This window comes from Patiria miniata, unplaced genomic scaffold (assembly GCF_015706575.1).
Source record: "Patiria miniata isolate m_02_andy unplaced genomic scaffold, ASM1570657v1 HiC_scaffold_18, whole genome shotgun sequence".
Lineage (NCBI taxonomy): Eukaryota > Metazoa > Echinodermata > Asteroidea > Valvatida > Asterinidae > Patiria > Patiria miniata.
Window position 1 is genome coordinate 12,302,995 of NW_024037056.1, and position 17,398 is coordinate 12,320,392.

The 17,398-nt window shown below is 42.3% G+C and overlaps 2 protein-coding genes across 4 annotated transcripts; one reads left to right on the forward strand and one right to left on the reverse strand.

Annotated features, from left to right (window-relative positions):
* Nucleotides 1-598: 598 nt before the first annotated feature.
* LOC119724636 (actin-binding Rho-activating protein-like) lies at nucleotides 599-10,048 on the reverse strand. 2 transcript variants are annotated; one of them, XM_038195772.1, is made up of 2 exons: nucleotides 9,990-10,048; nucleotides 599-1,324 (listed from the first exon to the last, which is right to left on the reverse strand). In XM_038195772.1, exon 2 carries the CDS (start codon nucleotides 1,284-1,286, stop codon nucleotides 810-812), a length of 477 nt encoding a protein of 158 aa, XP_038051700.1. In that variant the 5' UTR covers nucleotides 1,287-1,324; nucleotides 9,990-10,048; the 3' UTR covers nucleotides 599-809. The 2 variants fall into 2 exon arrangements, with proteins under 2 accessions (XP_038051700.1, XP_038051701.1); XM_038195773.1 differs by lacking the exon at nucleotides 9,990-10,048 and adding an exon at nucleotides 9,926-9,983.
* A 333-nt stretch (nucleotides 10,049-10,381) lies between these two features.
* On the forward strand, nucleotides 10,382-17,216 carry LOC119724637 (stromal cell-derived factor 2-like). 2 transcript variants are annotated; one of them, XR_005270659.1, is made up of 7 exons: nucleotides 10,382-10,524; nucleotides 11,312-11,427; nucleotides 11,623-11,705; nucleotides 13,010-13,149; nucleotides 13,758-13,839; nucleotides 14,857-15,057; nucleotides 15,475-17,216. XR_005270659.1 is itself a non-coding variant. In XM_038195775.1 (6 exons), the coding sequence occupies exons 1-6, from the start codon at nucleotides 10,434-10,436 to the stop codon at nucleotides 15,002-15,004; spliced, it is 660 nt and encodes a 219-aa protein (XP_038051703.1). In that variant the 5' UTR covers nucleotides 10,382-10,433; the 3' UTR covers nucleotides 15,005-15,161. The 2 variants fall into 2 exon arrangements, 1 of the variants encoding a protein (XP_038051703.1); XM_038195775.1 differs by lacking the exon at nucleotides 15,475-17,216 and having other exon boundaries at nucleotides 14,857-15,161.
* The last annotated feature ends 182 nt before the right edge of the window (nucleotides 17,217-17,398 follow it).

Sequence of the window (17,398 nt, forward strand, 5' to 3'; positions counted from 1 at the left end):
ACCTTTAAAGGGAATGTACATCATTGGTTTTTGCTGTAATTCTCAGAAATGAACTATTTGAAGGGTTTACTACGATAGATCAAATATTGTTCCACTGATATGTTTGAAGTTTTGTGTTCGAAAATGCTGGAAAACCAAGAAAAACACAAATGGTGGAGTAGTCTAGTTCCCTGACTCCACTAAAGATAAAATGGATCAATTTATGAATGCCAGAAATTTGTAAGGTAAGGGAACCAGCTAGCTGGCCTGCACCCGTTCATGAACATGTAACCAATAGCAAACAAAATTTGGACTGAAAAAATGGTGAAGTTAGAGCAGTAGTTGAAAAATAGTTAGGTTTTTCCAACGGTGGTCGGCCGACCACTGTTGGAAATTTATACAAAAATACAATTTTCTTGAAAATGACTTCACACCAGGTGCCATAATTTTACAGGATGCTTAAGACTGTCATTTACCAACATCCTAGTAAGGTATTTTATAAAAACTTGGTAATTTTATTTTTCGATGTTTGCAAATGTTGTATATTCCCTTTAATTATCAGAACCTCGTACACTGCCACGAAACTTCACAGAACATATGAGACAATAGACCTAAGATATACATATGCGCTCTCCTATGGGAGCGAAGTCGGGACGCCAGACGAAGTAGGGACCGTCTACCACATAGGAAAGAGCACAGATAAACAAAGCATGTCATTAGGTCTCGGGCCTATTTCCAGCCTCTATGTTCACTGCACCAGAGCGAAAAAAATTAGGTTCATTTAGGAAAAAGGACACCTTGAATAAATGCAATAATATACTTTTGGGAGGCTAACTGCTGCCTTGTTTTTCGTCACAAGGTTCCAACAGCGTAATGACCACGTTGTCGTCTTTGCCCTGCCACAGCATCTCCCCTTCAAACGCCACCAGTCCCTGCCTGCGCGCCCTCAACAGGATCCCCACCAACTTATTGGAGATTTTAACGTAGATCTCGAAGAGCCTGCCGAAAGTGACCTGGTGCCGCCCGTCCTCACACGGCCTGCCGACGCGCTGGATGACGTCGATCAAATTCTGGATCTCGCCCGAGATACGCTGGCCGGCGGCCTGGCCTCGGATCGCCGTCATGGACCCTTCCACGGGACGCGCGTACTCCAGGTCGTCCGGTCGGAGCTTGGCGCGGGTCGATGCACCTTCCCATTCCGAGAAGGGGTTGATGAGCTGTTTTTCCTGGTGCTGTTTCTCGACTTGCTTCCAGAGAGCAATTCGGTTGCCGACTGGCGCATTAAGATGGTTCTCTTCCTCAGACATCTTCCATGGGTTTTTTAAGTACTAAAGCATCTCAAAGGCTACAAAACAAAAAGAAAGACATTAAGTTAAGATTTTACATTATTTGTCATGAACTACAACAAGCACCAAATATGAAATAGGTGAGTAAGATTTGAGGCTTTGCATGGTGGAGATACTAAATAATGAAAGGTTTGCGGAAACACCATGTGCGAATAATTTCTCAACTAAGAGAATGGTTCTGAAAAGAACCAGAGGTATAAACTCGACATTCCGGTCAGTATGCTCTGACCGTCTTCAGGAAATAGGTGATGGATATCACTATGTATGAAAGTTCTCATGGGTTCAGCATTGGCATAAACCTAGGCACAATTGAAGAATACCCAACCACTCGATCTCTCCACCTCGTAGCCGGCTACGGAGTCACGCTTGATCACCCTCAACTTGAAGTTTTACATGAGAAATTTACAAGCCATACATGATACATACAAATGTTAGTGTATATGAAACAATTAAGTGCAGGCCTTCAGCGAAAAGCCTTAATTATCGCAAATTATTGCATTCTTATGGGTGAATTTTCATAATAAATAAGAAGTACTGTGGGAAGAGGACCAGCACAGATGTTGCCCCTTTTTCCTTCCCACAGTGCTTTGTTGCTATTGTGCAGAAATCACTCAAAAGTTTTGTTCAGCAATTTTCACAAGTTTTTTTTCAGGCGATTTTGCATACATTTTCTATGGACAATATTCACTCACTGCACCACATACAAACTTATCGCGAAAATTCACCTATGCAAATTGGGGTCAACACGCCCCTCATTATGACGTCAACGTTGAGTTCGTGCTTGCGCTCATGCCATCAATTTCGGCCCGACTCACTTCAGTTTTATGAATGAAATCATTATGCGTCGGAGAGTGAACATGCCAGAAATTTACAGTAGAAAAGCTCATGATATCTGCTTTCTTTTGCCGAAGAAAGCTTCAAAATCGATGAACTATTGCCTGAGTTTTGACAGTTCAAACATTTTTTAGCGTGTTTTTTTTTAGGAACCAAAACTTCTTATTTTTCGACGGAGTCCATCTTTTTAATCCTAAATTTCTTTCTTCTCGAATTTGGTTGGGGAAAACCTGAATTAGTTCCATATAGAACAGGTTTTCAGCTTTTTAGTGGTGTGGCACATGTGGGTGGTCGGTCTGATACGGCGATGGTCGCGAGCAATATGCATAAAAATTGCTCGCTAGAACTGCCCAAAATTGCGAATGATAGTGAAGTAATCACGTGATATAAACACGTGCAACGTGCATGAGATATATATAGCTCAGTGGAAGACGGTTACGAAGATTAAAGGGATCCCGTTTGATTAAAGGGATCCCGTTTGATGAAATGTGTGTGTGTCTCTTTTTTTCTGTCCCTTTTCCCCTGTATCCCGATGCGACGGGGTTGGGCGGTGGGTTGGGGTGGGGATGGCCCGCGGGTGGGGCGGGGGAGGCCTGCAGGTGGGGTGGGGGAGGGGGAGGGGGAGGGGGAGGGGATGGGGTGGGGGCGGGGGAACAAAGACACAGTGGGTGGAATATGCACATTCTTTGGGTGAAGGGCCATTGCATATATCCAAACACCTTGAGGGGTGGGGTGGGGTCCCCTGGGTGGGGGGAAAGGAACGGGAGGGGGGTACTGAGAACCAGGATAATGGAATATTTCCGTCTTTCATTTCTAACACCTGCACCATATCAGGACCCCATGGAAGGGGAGTGCACATAAGGGGTTGCCGGTGGAGGGGTGGGGGGGGGGCGTGGGGGAGGATGCCTCGCGAGTGTAGAGGGGGGTCGGGGGTAGAGTACTCAAAACCAGGAAGCTTAAAATCCGGGGGGGGGGGGCTCAAAAGGAGGAGGGTGGAATTTCACATTTCCTTTTCTTTTTTTCGGTCCTTGCAACATATCCCGACCCTAGTGGCCGGTGGGTGGTGGGGGCCCCCACCAACACAGAAATCTTGATATGCAAATTAGGTAAACAGCGCCGCTCATTATAGCATCATCATGAAATTCTTGCTGACGCGCATGCCATCTACTTCGGCCAATTTTCGGCCAGACTCCTTCAGTTTTATGAATAATATCACTGTAGGCCTACATCAGAGGATGCACCTGCCAGAAATTTACATGCTGAAAGCAACAGAATGATGTCCGCTTCCTTTTGCCGAAGACAGCGTCAAAATGAAAGGGTGAGTTTTGACGATTAAAATATTGTTTTCGCGTTTTCCTTTTTGGAACTCAAACTTCGTATTGTCCAAGGGAGTCCATCTTTTCAATCCTGTTTTTCTTCCTTCCAACATTTTGTTTGAAATCAAATGAATTAATTCCGAGTAGTTGAGTTTTTTAGCTGGTGAATGGTGTGGCCTAAGTGGGTGGTCGGTTTAATAGTGCGATGGTCGCGAGCAAAATGCATGGAAGTTTATCACTGGAACTGCCAAAAATTGCGAATGATTGTCAATTATTGATCACGCCGGCTATACCGGCCCGCCGGCACCGCGCGCGTTCTAATAAAAACCCAAGATTAATAAAATGATCGGTTACACCTCTATGTTCCGACACCCCTATGTTCCGACTGCACATATTCCTATTCCTAACCCTAACCCTAACCGGGAGTAACACAATCTAGGTTGTCGGAACATAGGGGTGTCGGAACATAGAGCAGTCACCAAATAATCAAGATGTTTTGTTTTCTGATAAATGATGTGACTTTATTATTGGGAATACCACTTTCTTTTTTTCCTTTCCCCTGCCCTGGATACCATATTCCGACCCTGGGGATGGGGCGGTGGGGGGGGGGGGGGGGGGGGGGGGGGGCGGAGCGTGGTGTTCAAACCACGCCAAGAGGGCTAAAATTGTTTTTTCCAACAAGTGAAGTTTGTCTTTTAATTTGGTGCAATGACGTTCCCGACCAGACTTTCTTTTACTGCGATATCATGGACCGGGCCGGGGTTGAGGCGGGACCGTATCATAAGTCCGACGCCTCATAGGTCCGACGCCTCATAAGTCCGAAATTTCGGACTTATGAGGCGTCGGACTTTATTTATTCCGCCTCATAGATCCGACGCCTCATAAGTCCAACGCCTCAAAAGTCCGACAACGGAAAAACGAGTGTCGGACTTACGAGGCGTCGGAGCTATGAGGCGTCGACCTATGAGGCGTCGGATTTATTAGGCGTCGGACCTATGAGGCGTCGGACTTATGGGCCTTTATTTGGTTAGGGGATGTGATTTTGTCGGACTTATGAAGCGTCGGACTTAATGAGCGGACCCCGTTGAGGCCGGGTAGGGGTTGTGGGGGGGGGGGGGATTTCCCAAAACAAAGAGGGTGGAATGTCCTTTATGTTCTTTTAGTTATTAATCTTAAGACGTGCTGCTCTTTGGGGAGAGAGGTGGTGGGGCCGCATGAGTCGGGGGGGGGGTGGGGGGGGGGTTAAGGTACTCCAAACCAGGAGGGTTGAATATCCCGGGGAGCATCAGAAGGGGAGGGCCTGGAATTTCCCAATCTTCTTTTGTTTTCATCATCATTATCATCATCATCATCATCATCATCATCAGACGTCGTAGGCTACTGCCCGTTGACGCAACAACCGTCCACTTCTTCTGGGTTGTGTGACTGGTGAAGGGGTGATTTCCTTCGCTGAAGGGTCGCCGCAGTTAGTTTATCCACGCTGAGACCGCTCCATCTGGTGAGGCCGTCGATCCAGCGGAGTTTGGTCATTGCATTATATCCCGACCCTTGGAGACAGAGGGTGGGGGCCCCGACAAACTATTCACAGAAACCTTCGTATGCAACTAGGCGAACAGCTCCGCTCATGATGACGTCATTGTCAAGTTCTTGCTTCATTACGCGCATGACATCGTCTTCGGCCAATCTCACTGGGAGTCCATCTCTTCAATCCTATTTTTCTTCTTTCCAACATTTGGTTCGAATTCAAATGAATTTATTCCGAATAGTTGAGGTTTTCAGCTGTCGAATGGTGTGCCACATGTGGGTGGTCGGTTTGATAGTGCGATGGTCGCGAGCAATATGCATGGACATTTTTCGAAGGAAATGCCAAAGGATTGCATATTCTTCAAGTGATTTTATTCAGACTTGCTTGCCCGTGGGTGGAGGGGGGGGGGGGACGGGTTGGATTTCCCAAAACAAAGAGGATGGAATATCATTCCTGGGAGAGAGAGGGGGAGAGAGAGGTGGAGGGGTTATCGTACTCCGAACCAGGAGGGCTGAATATCCCCGGGAGAGCCGCAGATTGGGAGGGCCTGGAATTTCTCAATCTTCTTTTGATTTGGTCCTTGCATTATAATCCCGATCCTTGGGGCAGAGGGTGGGGGCCACGACAAACTATTCACAGAAACCTTCGTATGCAAATTAGGTGAACAGCGCCGAATTTTATGACGCAATCGTCAAATTCTTGCTTTAAAATACGCGCATGACATCGTCGTCGATCAATTTCGGCCACTCTCGCTAGGAGTAGGAGTCCATCTCTTCAATCCCGTTTGTCTTCTTTCCAGTATTTGGTTCAAATTCAAATGAATTTATTTCGAATAGTTGAGGATTTTAGCTGTCGAATGGTGTGCCACATGTGGGTGGTCGGTTTGATTGTGCGATGGTCGCGAGCAATATGCATGGACATTTTTCGAAGGAAATGCCAAAAATTGCGAATGATCAGTAAGTCTGTATACAGTATACACGTACGTACGTGCAGCAGAGCAGGGGATCTACCCGATGTTCCCCAATACCGATGTTCCCCCAAATCCATAGGATTAGGGTTAGGGTTAGGGTTAGGGTTATATTGGTAAGGATTTCGAGGAACATCGGTATTAGGGAACATCGGAATTGGGGAACATAGACATGCACCCGTGCAGGAGCTATGGAAGAAGCGTTACAAAGCAAGGATTCCGTTTGTTGATGGCCTTTTTTTTTCGTCCCTTACTATCCCAAAGCGACGGGACGGGGTTGAGTGGGTGGGGTGAGGGAGGCCCGCGGGTTGGAGTGCAGGTTGGAAGGGTGGGGAGATAGGGGGCGGTGCACCGGGAACACTCCATGCACATTTTTTATTGACCCTTTTGGCCTTGCCAATTATCCCGACCCCTTGGGGCGGGGCGGGGATAAAATTTCCTTTGTTCCTAAGTTTTCCTTTTTTTCCGTGCACCATTATCCAGACCCCGGGGAAGGGGGCGTTAGGGACGGGGGGAGGGGCGAATGGGGGATGGGGGCAAATGGGGGATGGGGCCGCGTCCCCACTTCTACGCCTGTGCAATTAAGCGTGGGTGTGCGTGTGTGTGTGTGTGGGGGGGGGGGGAGTTTAGAGTACTCCGAATCAGGAGGTTGGAATATCATGGTTTTTTTTATTCACCCTTTGCGCTGTCCCCTGGCGCGGAATGGAATATGGGGTGAAAATATCTTATTTTCATGCAATGATGTTTTGGGGTTTTTTTTTGGGGGGGGGTCTTTATACGAAAACTTAAAAACAGTAATCATGAAAAATATAAAATTTAATAAAAATGCAAATTGCAGAAACGAATATCTCATATCTATTTTGTGAAAATGTTGTGGCTCTGAAAAGAGCTGTTTTGGTTTTAGTTTGTTGATTCGATGATTTCTTCGAAGGCTTGGCCGACACTTTCTTCTGCTTGCTCGATGTGTTCTTGCTGGCTGGCTTCTTGGCTGGCTTGGCTGGCATGGCTTGGTGGAGGATTTCTTGACAGATGTATATTTGACTTGGATGGCGTTTTCTTGGCAGCTTTCTTGGGTGACTTCTTCGGCGCGGGTTTCTTGACTTTATTCACCATTTTGGCTTTCTTGGCTTTTCTGCAATCTTGGCTTTCATTTCCTGTTCCTTCTTGGCCTTGATTCTCTCCTTCTCCTTAGCTGCATTAGCCTTGGCCGGCAGCCTTCTCTTTCTCCTCGGTGGTGTCAAACTTGAACGTACCAGCGGCTCCCTTACCTGCCATCCGAGTGAGCCTCCAACTTCATTGATTCATGTTTTATTATTTAAAAGTTTACTCTAGCATGGCTTATTACACAGAAATTCTTAGGGTGGATTATCTGGATCCGCACGTCCGTACCCCCGTGGGCGTACCAAACACCTCCCGCATGCAAAAAAAACCATATCTTTTTTCGCCTCTTTGGCCGACGTTCTGACTTGGTGGGTCCTTTTTCCGCAAGTTCAGAATATTTTCTCTAAAAATTGGTGCAAAATACATGTATTTGAAATGCCTTCCTTTGTCAGAAACCAACAAAATAGAAACTGCATTCTCATGTTTAGACGATACACAATGACATCAGAGGAGAATAACAATCAGTACTGACGAACTATTCGCTCACAAGATGCCTTTGATCACTAGTTCTCCATAATTATTTAGAGTATTTTGTATTCGGAGTATTCATCATTTTCCATCGTTTCTGACCTTTCAATAACATTGGACTTAAAGGGAAATCTTAAGGGCTCCGCTAAGCCTCATATAATTATGTCAGACGCATATAGGCCCCAAGTCCGGCAAAATCTAATATAAGGCCCATAACTGTTATAAAATTCCGACGCCTAGGTCCGACACCTCATCAGTCCGACGCCTAATAATTTGGAAATTTCGGACTTCCGAGACGTGGCGGGGGTCCAGGTTTATCATCGGAGGAGTCGGACTTGCGATATATAGGCCTAAGGCCCCGACCTTGATAGTATAGCCTCCCATGCAGCTACGGAACAACTCGAAATTTGGTTAATCAGGGTATATATATTGTTTTATTTCGTAGTACTATGCAGTTTTCTTTGACCATGGAGGGATGGTTTGACTTTCAGGTTTTGAGTTATCAGTGTTGACTTTATCCAGATTTCGCTTATTCCAATTTGTCAGCGTTTTCACGAAGGGGTGAATTTGCCGCAATAGGTGTTGGGGTTTAACGGTTAGGGTTAGGTTTGGGGAACAGGTATAACATAATGCACCCGTTGAACTTGCAGTGGTTGTCAGAAAAGAGGTTTTAAGTTGGTCACGATTTGGAATAAACATTTCGCATACTACTGACTAACTTTTGAAACACAGATGAAACTTCAAAGATGTACCAATTACAGAATAATGGAACAACAATTGCGAGGTACCGGTATCGTAACTAATCCCCATAGATGTTTGTCTGGTCGTGAAAACTAAATCCCACACACTTGTTGTTTTGGCAAATTGCCGATACCCATTCCCCACCCTTTGCACGAATTTGTCTCTTCGTAAAAAATCAAAAGACATTCAGGTGAAGTTTTCTCAACATTGATTGTTATGATTTCGTTGATTTTATCTGATTTTGACCCAGACTTCTTTCCAAAAAATGTTCGTTGCGTGCAATTTCAGCCGGAACAAGAATTTTGAAAAAAGGTATGATTTTTGGATTGATAATTTAGTCCCTCCGTAAAAACGCTGAAAACCTTTTGCAATTTGATTCAAAAATTTCAAAACTATTTTTAAAAGACTTGTCATGCTTACTGCTTACTGCTTACTTACTCTGATTCGATTTTTAAAGAACGGGTTTTTGACTATGTATTAGCCTGGGGGAGATTATAATCTGGATTGTTTGTTTTGCGCCTGTTCTTTGACGACTCTTCGGAATTGCCCCCATGATCTACCCCTTTCGTGAAGTTGGCATCAAGTGTATTTCCTTTTATTTTCATGCCTTTGTTGTTATAACTTCTCGACATTATTGACAAGTGGTGAACATTCATATTCGTACTTGTATTAGTCATCTAAGTTAAAAGCAAACACATTCTTGTCCTGGTGTAAATCAAAGAGTAAAAACAGTAAAAACAGCATGCAAGAACTGACAATAGTAAAACTTACATTTAAATTAACCTATGAATAAAATATGCCTGTAAAACACAATAATTTTTAAAATGATAACATAAAGACTGATAGCAAAAAGACACGATGCCTATCCGCCCTGGGCTAGCACTATGACAATGAAATATAACTTTAAAAATATGCCGGGGAAAAAAGGATAAAGAACTTTAAAAATGTTTTTTTTTTCCATCGTCGTAAAATACTAAAAACTACAGGTGCAGATTTTGAAAAGTTATTAAACTTAAATAAAGTTATTTCGTACTGTGTTTTCCAGTGGCTAATTCACAACAAATGATGTAGAGATCTAAACGGTCTTTCATATTTGCTGTATTATTATGTAACTTTGAATATACATGTAATGCCAAATTGCATTTTGGTCAAAAATAAAATGAAGCAAGCTTCGAGTCGAACTCCGATTTGAAAAAATTGACTTGAAGCTCGCCGATCCCCTGGATCATCCAATACATGTACATACACGTATACGTATTTGTATGCAGCATGTATGCATAGTGCCTGGCCGTGGCGTGGGAACGTATCAGATTACATATCGGCCGACCGCAATATCGATCGGTTCAAAAATAGATGGTCCGCGCGGGAATTGACCTGGATTGACCCGCAAACGTTCGGGTTGTCTGTGACGTAGGCAAGTCACCGACATATTTTTCTAAAAATGACTGCAAGTGCGCAGGCGTGCAAATTCCCGCACGATGCATAGGCCAAGTTCGTATGTGTGCACTTGCAGAACAAAATTCCTCATTTTTATCCCTCTTTATTCTGTTTGATTTTATTGTCTGTTTAATAATAGTTTTTTTAATACCTTTACAGGCAGCAACCTCCCGATAAATTTCCTTTAAAAGTACATTCTTCCGATACCAACTTACCTTCTTGCACACACAGCACTCAGCGGCAAAACTCATTCGTTGTTTACAACATAATTTGACCTCAGCCTCAGATGACCCAGCCTGCAAGTTGTAACCCGGAAGTGATTTGTTCAACCTGACGTGTCCCAACAAATTTCTAATAACAAGTAGTTGGTGTCAGAGTGCTGTTTTTGCCATTTTACGTGATTTACTGTTATAAATTGGTTGTAATGTTCTCAAATTGCCAAACGCATGTTTTTATGACCTTGAAATGATGTAATAAGTTTTAAATGATAAAATTTTTGATTTTTCATCACAAGTTTCTCTTCTACATGATCTATTAGTTGTAAAAAGGAAAAAATGCCGGTTCGTTGGTACGCAGTAGCCATCCATTATTTGGTTGCATTTAGAGCGTCGGTGACAGGTACCAGCAAATTGCCGTTTTACACGCTGTATACCGCAAAAATGGAGGAACTCAACAGAATTTACTGCGCGTTTTTCGCCCTTTTCGTCCTTTTCCTTTCTGCTGAAAATAAATTGGTCGCCGCTTTTTCTGGTATGTATAAATGTGCTATAGATTTATTAACATATTATGATGTTTCATTGTTCTGTGTTTTCAAAAACTGAGGAAGAATCGATCTTTTTCGAAAAGGGACAGTAACTTTTTTTCGACCGGATTGGGGGTGGGGCCGAGTTGGGGGGGGGGGTGTCATCAATGAAATTTTAACTTTACTGGAAAAATATAAATTGTCTAGACCTCATTTGTTTCACTGTATATTGCAGTTGCATTTAGTGATTCTAATTAAACTAATTGTTCGTTAAGCCTAAGGCATGTTTAGTTAACAAAGTTGATTTGTTTATTTTTCGTCCCAAAAAATTAAGACTAAGACTAACAAAAAGCATTGTTCTTTAGGCCATAATGTTTTTTAAATTGACTCCAGCATTTGACTTCAGAGTATTACATTTTCTTTTACTAATTCGTGGCTCTGGAGGATTTTCTTTTTAAAAGGAAATAAAGTTTGAAATTGTGAAATGGTCTGATTCCCGTCACGTGAATGCAAAGTCACAACGACAATGTTGGCGTGGCTGCCACTTGGACTCAGGAAATGACATAACAGCTTTAGATGGGCAAGATGCAACAGATGAAGGGGCCAAAATGATGTCACTGTTGAAAATTTATCATTTTTTTCGGTTAAAAAGAAGAGAAAAAAAAGAGGCGGCCTCCAAAAAGGAAGCGGGCGGGGACGCTTAACATGTTTTGTTTTTTTATTTCGCCTGAAGATGAAATGGTGAAACTTGCACATAATCTAACAGTTTTGTTCTCATTTGGTCTTTCCACCCAGACGATTTTGAGTACGACTACGTGAGCTGTGGGTCCATCATCAAACTCCTAAACACAAGACACAATGTCAGGCTACACTCACACGATATACGATATGGCTCAGGCAGTGGACAACAGGTATGGAAATTGGAAAAGTCAGTTTTCTGATGTATCCAGGTTTTGGTCCCCCACCCTTGGTTTGTTTGTTGGGGTTTTTTTGTTGTTTTTTTAGTGTAAATGTTCCAATCTATTTTGGTTTTTAGTGTAAATGTTCCAATCTAGATGTCTGATATTTTGGTGTTTTACTTTATTTTCTTTCGATCTGGTTTTCAGTCGGTGACGGGAGTCGAACCAGCTGCAGACAAAAATAGTTATTGGCAGGTCAAAGGTCAACAGGGAAAGCCCTGCACCAGAGGGTGAGTACATAACTTGGAGTTTACTCAAAATACATTTCATAATTTTTACAGTTTAATTTTTACATTTAATTTGAAATGATGGATGCATGGTATTAAACACAGCATGCCTTAAACAAAAGGGTAATCCACGAAAGAGAGCCTTCCAATAAAGGCACTAGTCCACTGTATGGGCTGCGTGCACAAGTACCCCCTCAATGATCAGGAAGGGAGAGTTGGGGGAGACCACTTGGAGTGACATTCGAACGCTTTGCCGAAGAGGCCTGAAGCTCACGCGTAGACGCCATGGGTATTTGTGCACGTTCACAATAAGATAAGTCGGGAAAGATTTCCATATATACGAAGTTCACTAATTTTCCTCTGTATTGACTAACAAGCCCCCAGATAGCAATTTCATGTCATCAAAGTCAATTTGAGCAGTGAGAAAATACAAGCATTTTCTTAGAAAACACTTAGAATTTTTCAGTCCACTCTCATTGAGTGAACTTCGTATATGGAAATCTTTCCATAAGTCGTGAGTACTTCACGCCATGCATATGCAAAACTTGTTATGTGCGCACGGTGTCCTGTCCATGGGGCTCTCGAAAGTGTCAAAAAAGCACCCTCTCTCGTTTGCGCACGGAGCCCATTATCACAAGCAGGGGCCCTCTGAGTGAAGCAGTACAGTGAGATTTTAAAAGAATAACGAAACGCCAGACATTCTCTGCTGTTCTTGTATTGGTCTTCTTCCTCATTCATTCATTTTCATGATGACTTGATGAGTTGGGCCCAACTGTCCCTGTCGAGCATAGTGTTGGAAAGAGATGGACCGCTCAGACCAGTTTCTAGCTCGATGGATGTTTTCAGGGTCATGTTGGGACGACCTTTTCGTCGAGGGGCTTCAGGATTCCAGAGGAGAACTTGACTAGCTGGCTCATTATGTCGGTGACGTGACCGGCTAGCCGAAGGCGACGCTGTCTGATGGTGGTGGAGATAGGGGGAAGGGCACCATACAGAACAGAGTTAGGGAGATGTTGTTGCCAAGAAACGTTCTGAACAGCCCGCAACATCCGTGTATTGGTACAGACAATTATTGTTACAATATGATAATAAACATGATACACACAGCCTTGGTCTTAGATATTGGCGGTGCTGACGGACAAAACACGAACGTCTAGCGACTTGCCCTCGAGTAAAGAGTCCCCTAAGCCAGGGGACCTAAAAATCTGAAGCAGACGCTGAAACGAAGGCAGTGTTTAAAAGTCCCCAAAACAGTTAACAATAAATGCACCTTTTTAAATCACGTATGTTTTACGTTACCAAAACAGGACGGCAATTCAATGTGGCAGCACCATCCGCCTGCTTCACGTTGAGACCAGAAAGAACCTTCACAGTCATCACTTCTCCTCGCCGCTCTCACACAACCAGGAGGTCAGCGGATTCGGGGAAGACGGTGTCGGAGATGATGGCAAGTTGAATTCTATGAAACTGTAGATGTGGCTGTGCAGAATATGACCCTCAAGCACATTTTTTTCCCCCAAACGACATAACTGAATGGGTTGTACGCTATAAGGTTTTGGACTTTACTTTCCTAACAACATGAGAAAAAAATATATATAAAGAAAAAAACAAAGAAATGAATTTCGAACCTAATGAAATTCAGACTTTTATTTTATAAAAAAAATCCTCCAAAGCCGCAAATTGGAACAGAAAAAACTTGGAAAAATGTGGTTTTGGACTCACACCCTCTGATCTAAAAACCGTGGCATTATCCAGCTGAGCCATTGGAGAGCTTGACAGTAAATCGTAATTCATGGCCTTATATACCTGCGTACATATAATAAAAGTGTTGTAGAGTTCGCTCAACGACCATCCATACAATTTTGTTTGCGGGAAAAAAAATCACGGTCTGCCCATGCACTCGCCACTGACAACTGTAACGGCTCAGTCTCGTGTCTGGCCTGGGGCACCCCTTTGGTGTTAGAAACAGAACATCCCACATCACAGCAGTCAATGATTCTTTAAATGAAAGATTTGCTGAAATATCTTATGTGAATCATATTTTTGTATTTCCAGGTGATAAGTGGGTAGTCACATGCTCATCAACCTATTGGAACAGGAACGACCCCGTCAGATTCAAACATGTTGTTACTAACAGGTGAGAACACAAGCAGAAAAGGGAATCAATTTATTTTTTTTCACGACTGAGTGCATAAACAAGGCCCTCTTTGATGAGGCTGATTGGATTCACCACTCAAATATCGCTAAAACCTGCCGCACACCTTTCTCATTTTACCAGTTCATCGGATCGCCTGTGCTTTTTTTTCACCGTTGCAGAGACCGCAACGTTACCCGCACATATGCCGATTTCATTCTATAATCTCTCACACGATGATCAGTCACACGATGACCAGTCACATGATGACAAAATGGAAGCCATCAATGTTGAATAGTGTGACTTCCTTCGTGAACCTGATTGGTTAACATAAATATCACGTCCGGTGAAATCGGAGTGCGGTCCACAACCAAGTGAAATCAGATGCAGACATACTCAAACATGTTTGATGTCATTCGGTCGCCCGGCGTTTGGTCAGATCGGTCCGATTTTGCAGCACACCGCTCTATGCGTCCAATGGCCCGATGATCCGGTGATCTGGTAAAATAGGAAAGGTGTGGGGTGGTTTTTATCTACATCACCAAATTGCCCACAGGCCATGGCAACAATTGACTTAAGGGGTCGGATACCATCAGATAATAGGGGGCGCTGTTGAATATGGATGGGACATAAACAATCTAACACCATTTAGCGCTGTTCATTTTACAGACATGACTGCAGATTTTCACACCAAAAAAAAATGTTTTCAAATAATTTTCTTTTAAGGTGGAATTAAAAAACACACACCAAAAGCCCAACATTTGTCAACAAAAACCATTGTGCCAAAAAGAGTTATTTATGAGGGTTGATAGACCCCACACCCTCAGCCCTCTACCAACAACTGTGCCAAAACACGTCCACCGTTCCTCCTTTGACATCTTTTACAGACGAAATGCAAGCAAAACAAAAATGAAACATAATTTAATATGGAATTGACAGCCTACCAGCAAACTACAAATTATCAATAGACCCATAGAATGTTTCCCTGAAATTGATTTCCTTTTTCGTCTGCTTTCGCAGTTACCTGACGGTGTCTGGCGACATCTACGGCCGGCCCATCCACGGCCAGCGCGAGATCTGCACGGTCCCCAACCCCAACCAGTCCAACCAATGGAAGGCCATGGAAGGCGTCTACATCAAACCCACAGAGACGAGCGGGAAGGACTGACTAGACGGGGCGAAAGAACTCCACGACGAGTTATGATGATCAGCAAAAACTCTGAAAGGGAATATACATCATTTGCTTTTGCTGTAATTTTCAGAAATGGATGGAATTGGGGGGTTGGAAATATATAGCAAATATATTTACACTGACTTTTTTGAGGTTTTGGGTTCGAAAATGCTATAAAAACCAAGAAAAACAATCATTTTCCTGTAGTCTGGTTCCCTGACTCCATATAAGAAGAAACAGAGCAGTTTACATACATTGGGGAATTGTAAGGTCAGGGAACCAGTCTAGCTGGCTTGTACCCGTTCATAGGTGTTTAATCGATTTCAAACAAGTGCGATGGTCAATTGGGGCCAGTATTTGAAAAAAAAGCCAGTTTTTTCCAACGCTGATTTTACAGGATGCTTTACACTGTCATTCACTAACAGTCCAGCAAGGTATGATGTTTGCAAATGTTGTATTTTCCCTTATAAGTCCAGTTGGGCAAAAAAAATTTTTTACTAGAAATCGTCCGCCAAAATTCAGGATTTTCACTACTGTGTATGCACATTTTGGAGTCTGGTGTAAAAGCACAAACAAAAGCCAACTAAGAAATATTTAGATAACCTTTTTGGAATCAAAAATATTGCAGCGACGTAGCTTTAGATGTCATCGCTGAATGAAGATGTCGCGATGACATCGAAAGCTACGTCGCTGCAATATTTTTGATCCAAAAAGGAATCTAAATATTTCTTATGAACGTGGTGGAACAGCAAACTGGTGACAACTACTATATTTTAGTTTGATTTTTTTCCCATGGAAAATTTATTTATAAATGTGTATTAAATGGTGAAAGGTCTACTCAAATTGTAAGTACTTCGTATCAACAGCATTTTTTTCTGTTTAAGTCACTTTTTGTTTTTAGTGATCAGATTTAACTCAAATTTTTTTTCATTTTCTTACTCGGTGTGTACCATGCAAATTATATCAGTGCCCAGTTAGAGTGCATACCGTGTCCCAAAATACCAGCAACATTTTTTTGCGAGGCTGTAGCATCGCTGCAGAAACACATACCGCTGTTATTTTTAGATCATTTAATAGCTTGCAATTTTAACTTTATCCCTGGTAAGTATTGGTTTGATTAATTGATTTCCAAATGTGTTTTGAGGTTATTCCTGTTCAAATAAAGGCATGTCTCAACCGATTTCAAGGAAAATCAATCATGCGCATTTTTTTCTGTCGAATGCTTCATCATGTTCATGATATTACGATCTTGTTGCCTTTTACTTTCTGTGTTTCCTTTTCTTTTCGATCCACGTGGACTACACCTTAGATAAATTCACAGTCTTGTTCTTCGTTTCAAGTTCAATGTGTTTTTAATAAAGTCAACTGGTTTTGGGGGGGTTATTTCAACAGCTTGTTGACTCGAGTTTGCATCTGATGTCGTTTCAAGTTCAATGTTCAATAACACCTATAAAATGCTTTAAGAATTAATTATTATTCTCACCATCATATTTGTACACTGTATGTCAGTTTTAATTTGTGTCGTGTTTTCGTGTCACGCTGGTGTTAATTTTTTTTCTAGATTATTCCAGTTTTACTATGATTTTTGTCGCTCGAACAGTTTCATTTAAAGTTGGTAAATAATGTCCCGTAATAAATAAACTTGCTTTATTTTTTGCAGGCCTTTATAAAGTTTAAAAAAGTGGTTTTAAATGGCGCGGTCCAGTTTAAAAATTGTGCACACTTTTCAGAACTAATTACGAGCGTCCCGCTCTTAATTACAAAGTTAAAATTATTTAACTGATTACATGTACTGTACTTATCATGGGCCATTTTTTTCGTGAGATGTCTCATTGAAAAGCTCATAACTAATGCAATGCTAGAAAATTATCGATCCAATTTGAAAATCTATTTATCAAGGTGCCACACCCAAAAAGCTCATTTTTACCAACTTTAAAGTCGCTTTCATTATAAAGTGGGCCTATCTGAGCCAAAAAAATGACCAATAGTCCCAGTTGTTTACTTATATATTAACAAATGTATTGTTGTTACTGCTATCTTTAGGTGATAAAGAGTTGTGCATTTGTGAGCCAGCTTTGAATTTCCTCAATATCAAATTCACAATTTAATTGTCTAAATCTGTTTTTGTACAGAGAACACATTCTGGAAAGTGGAAATCAATTAATAATGTTACAAAAAACGTTTTAATAAAATTCACTTTGTTATTAAATCTGTTGTGTTGATCGGTAAATGTAGATTATTGGTTTCACTCCTAAGACAAATATTTATGTGTTTTGCAGTTGCTCATAAACTTGGGGATATCAGAAGTATGGGGGTGTTTGCTTGTCAACAGAGGGCGCTATGTGATCCCACCGTTAATTGAGCAGCATACCAGTTTTCTGTACTTCTCCA

What these genes read in the sequence shown, in the direction of transcription:
- LOC119724636 (XM_038195772.1), bottom strand. Translation starts at nt 1,286, where the DNA reads ATGTCTGAGGAAGAGAACCATCTTAATGCGCCAGTCGGCAACCGAATT.
- LOC119724637 (XM_038195775.1), top strand. Translation starts at nt 10,434, where the DNA reads ATGGAGGAACTCAACAGAATTTACTGCGCGTTTTTCGCCCTTTTCGTC. An exon ending in GCTCAGGCAGTGGACAACAG is followed by an intron (nt 11,428 to 11,622) that starts GTATGGAAATTG and finishes TCTGGTTTTCAG; the next exon opens with TCGGTGACGGGAGTCGAACC. An exon ending in AGACGGTGTCGGAGATGATG is followed by an intron (nt 13,150 to 13,757) that starts GCAAGTTGAATT and finishes TTGTATTTCCAG; the next exon opens with GTGATAAGTGGGTAGTCACA.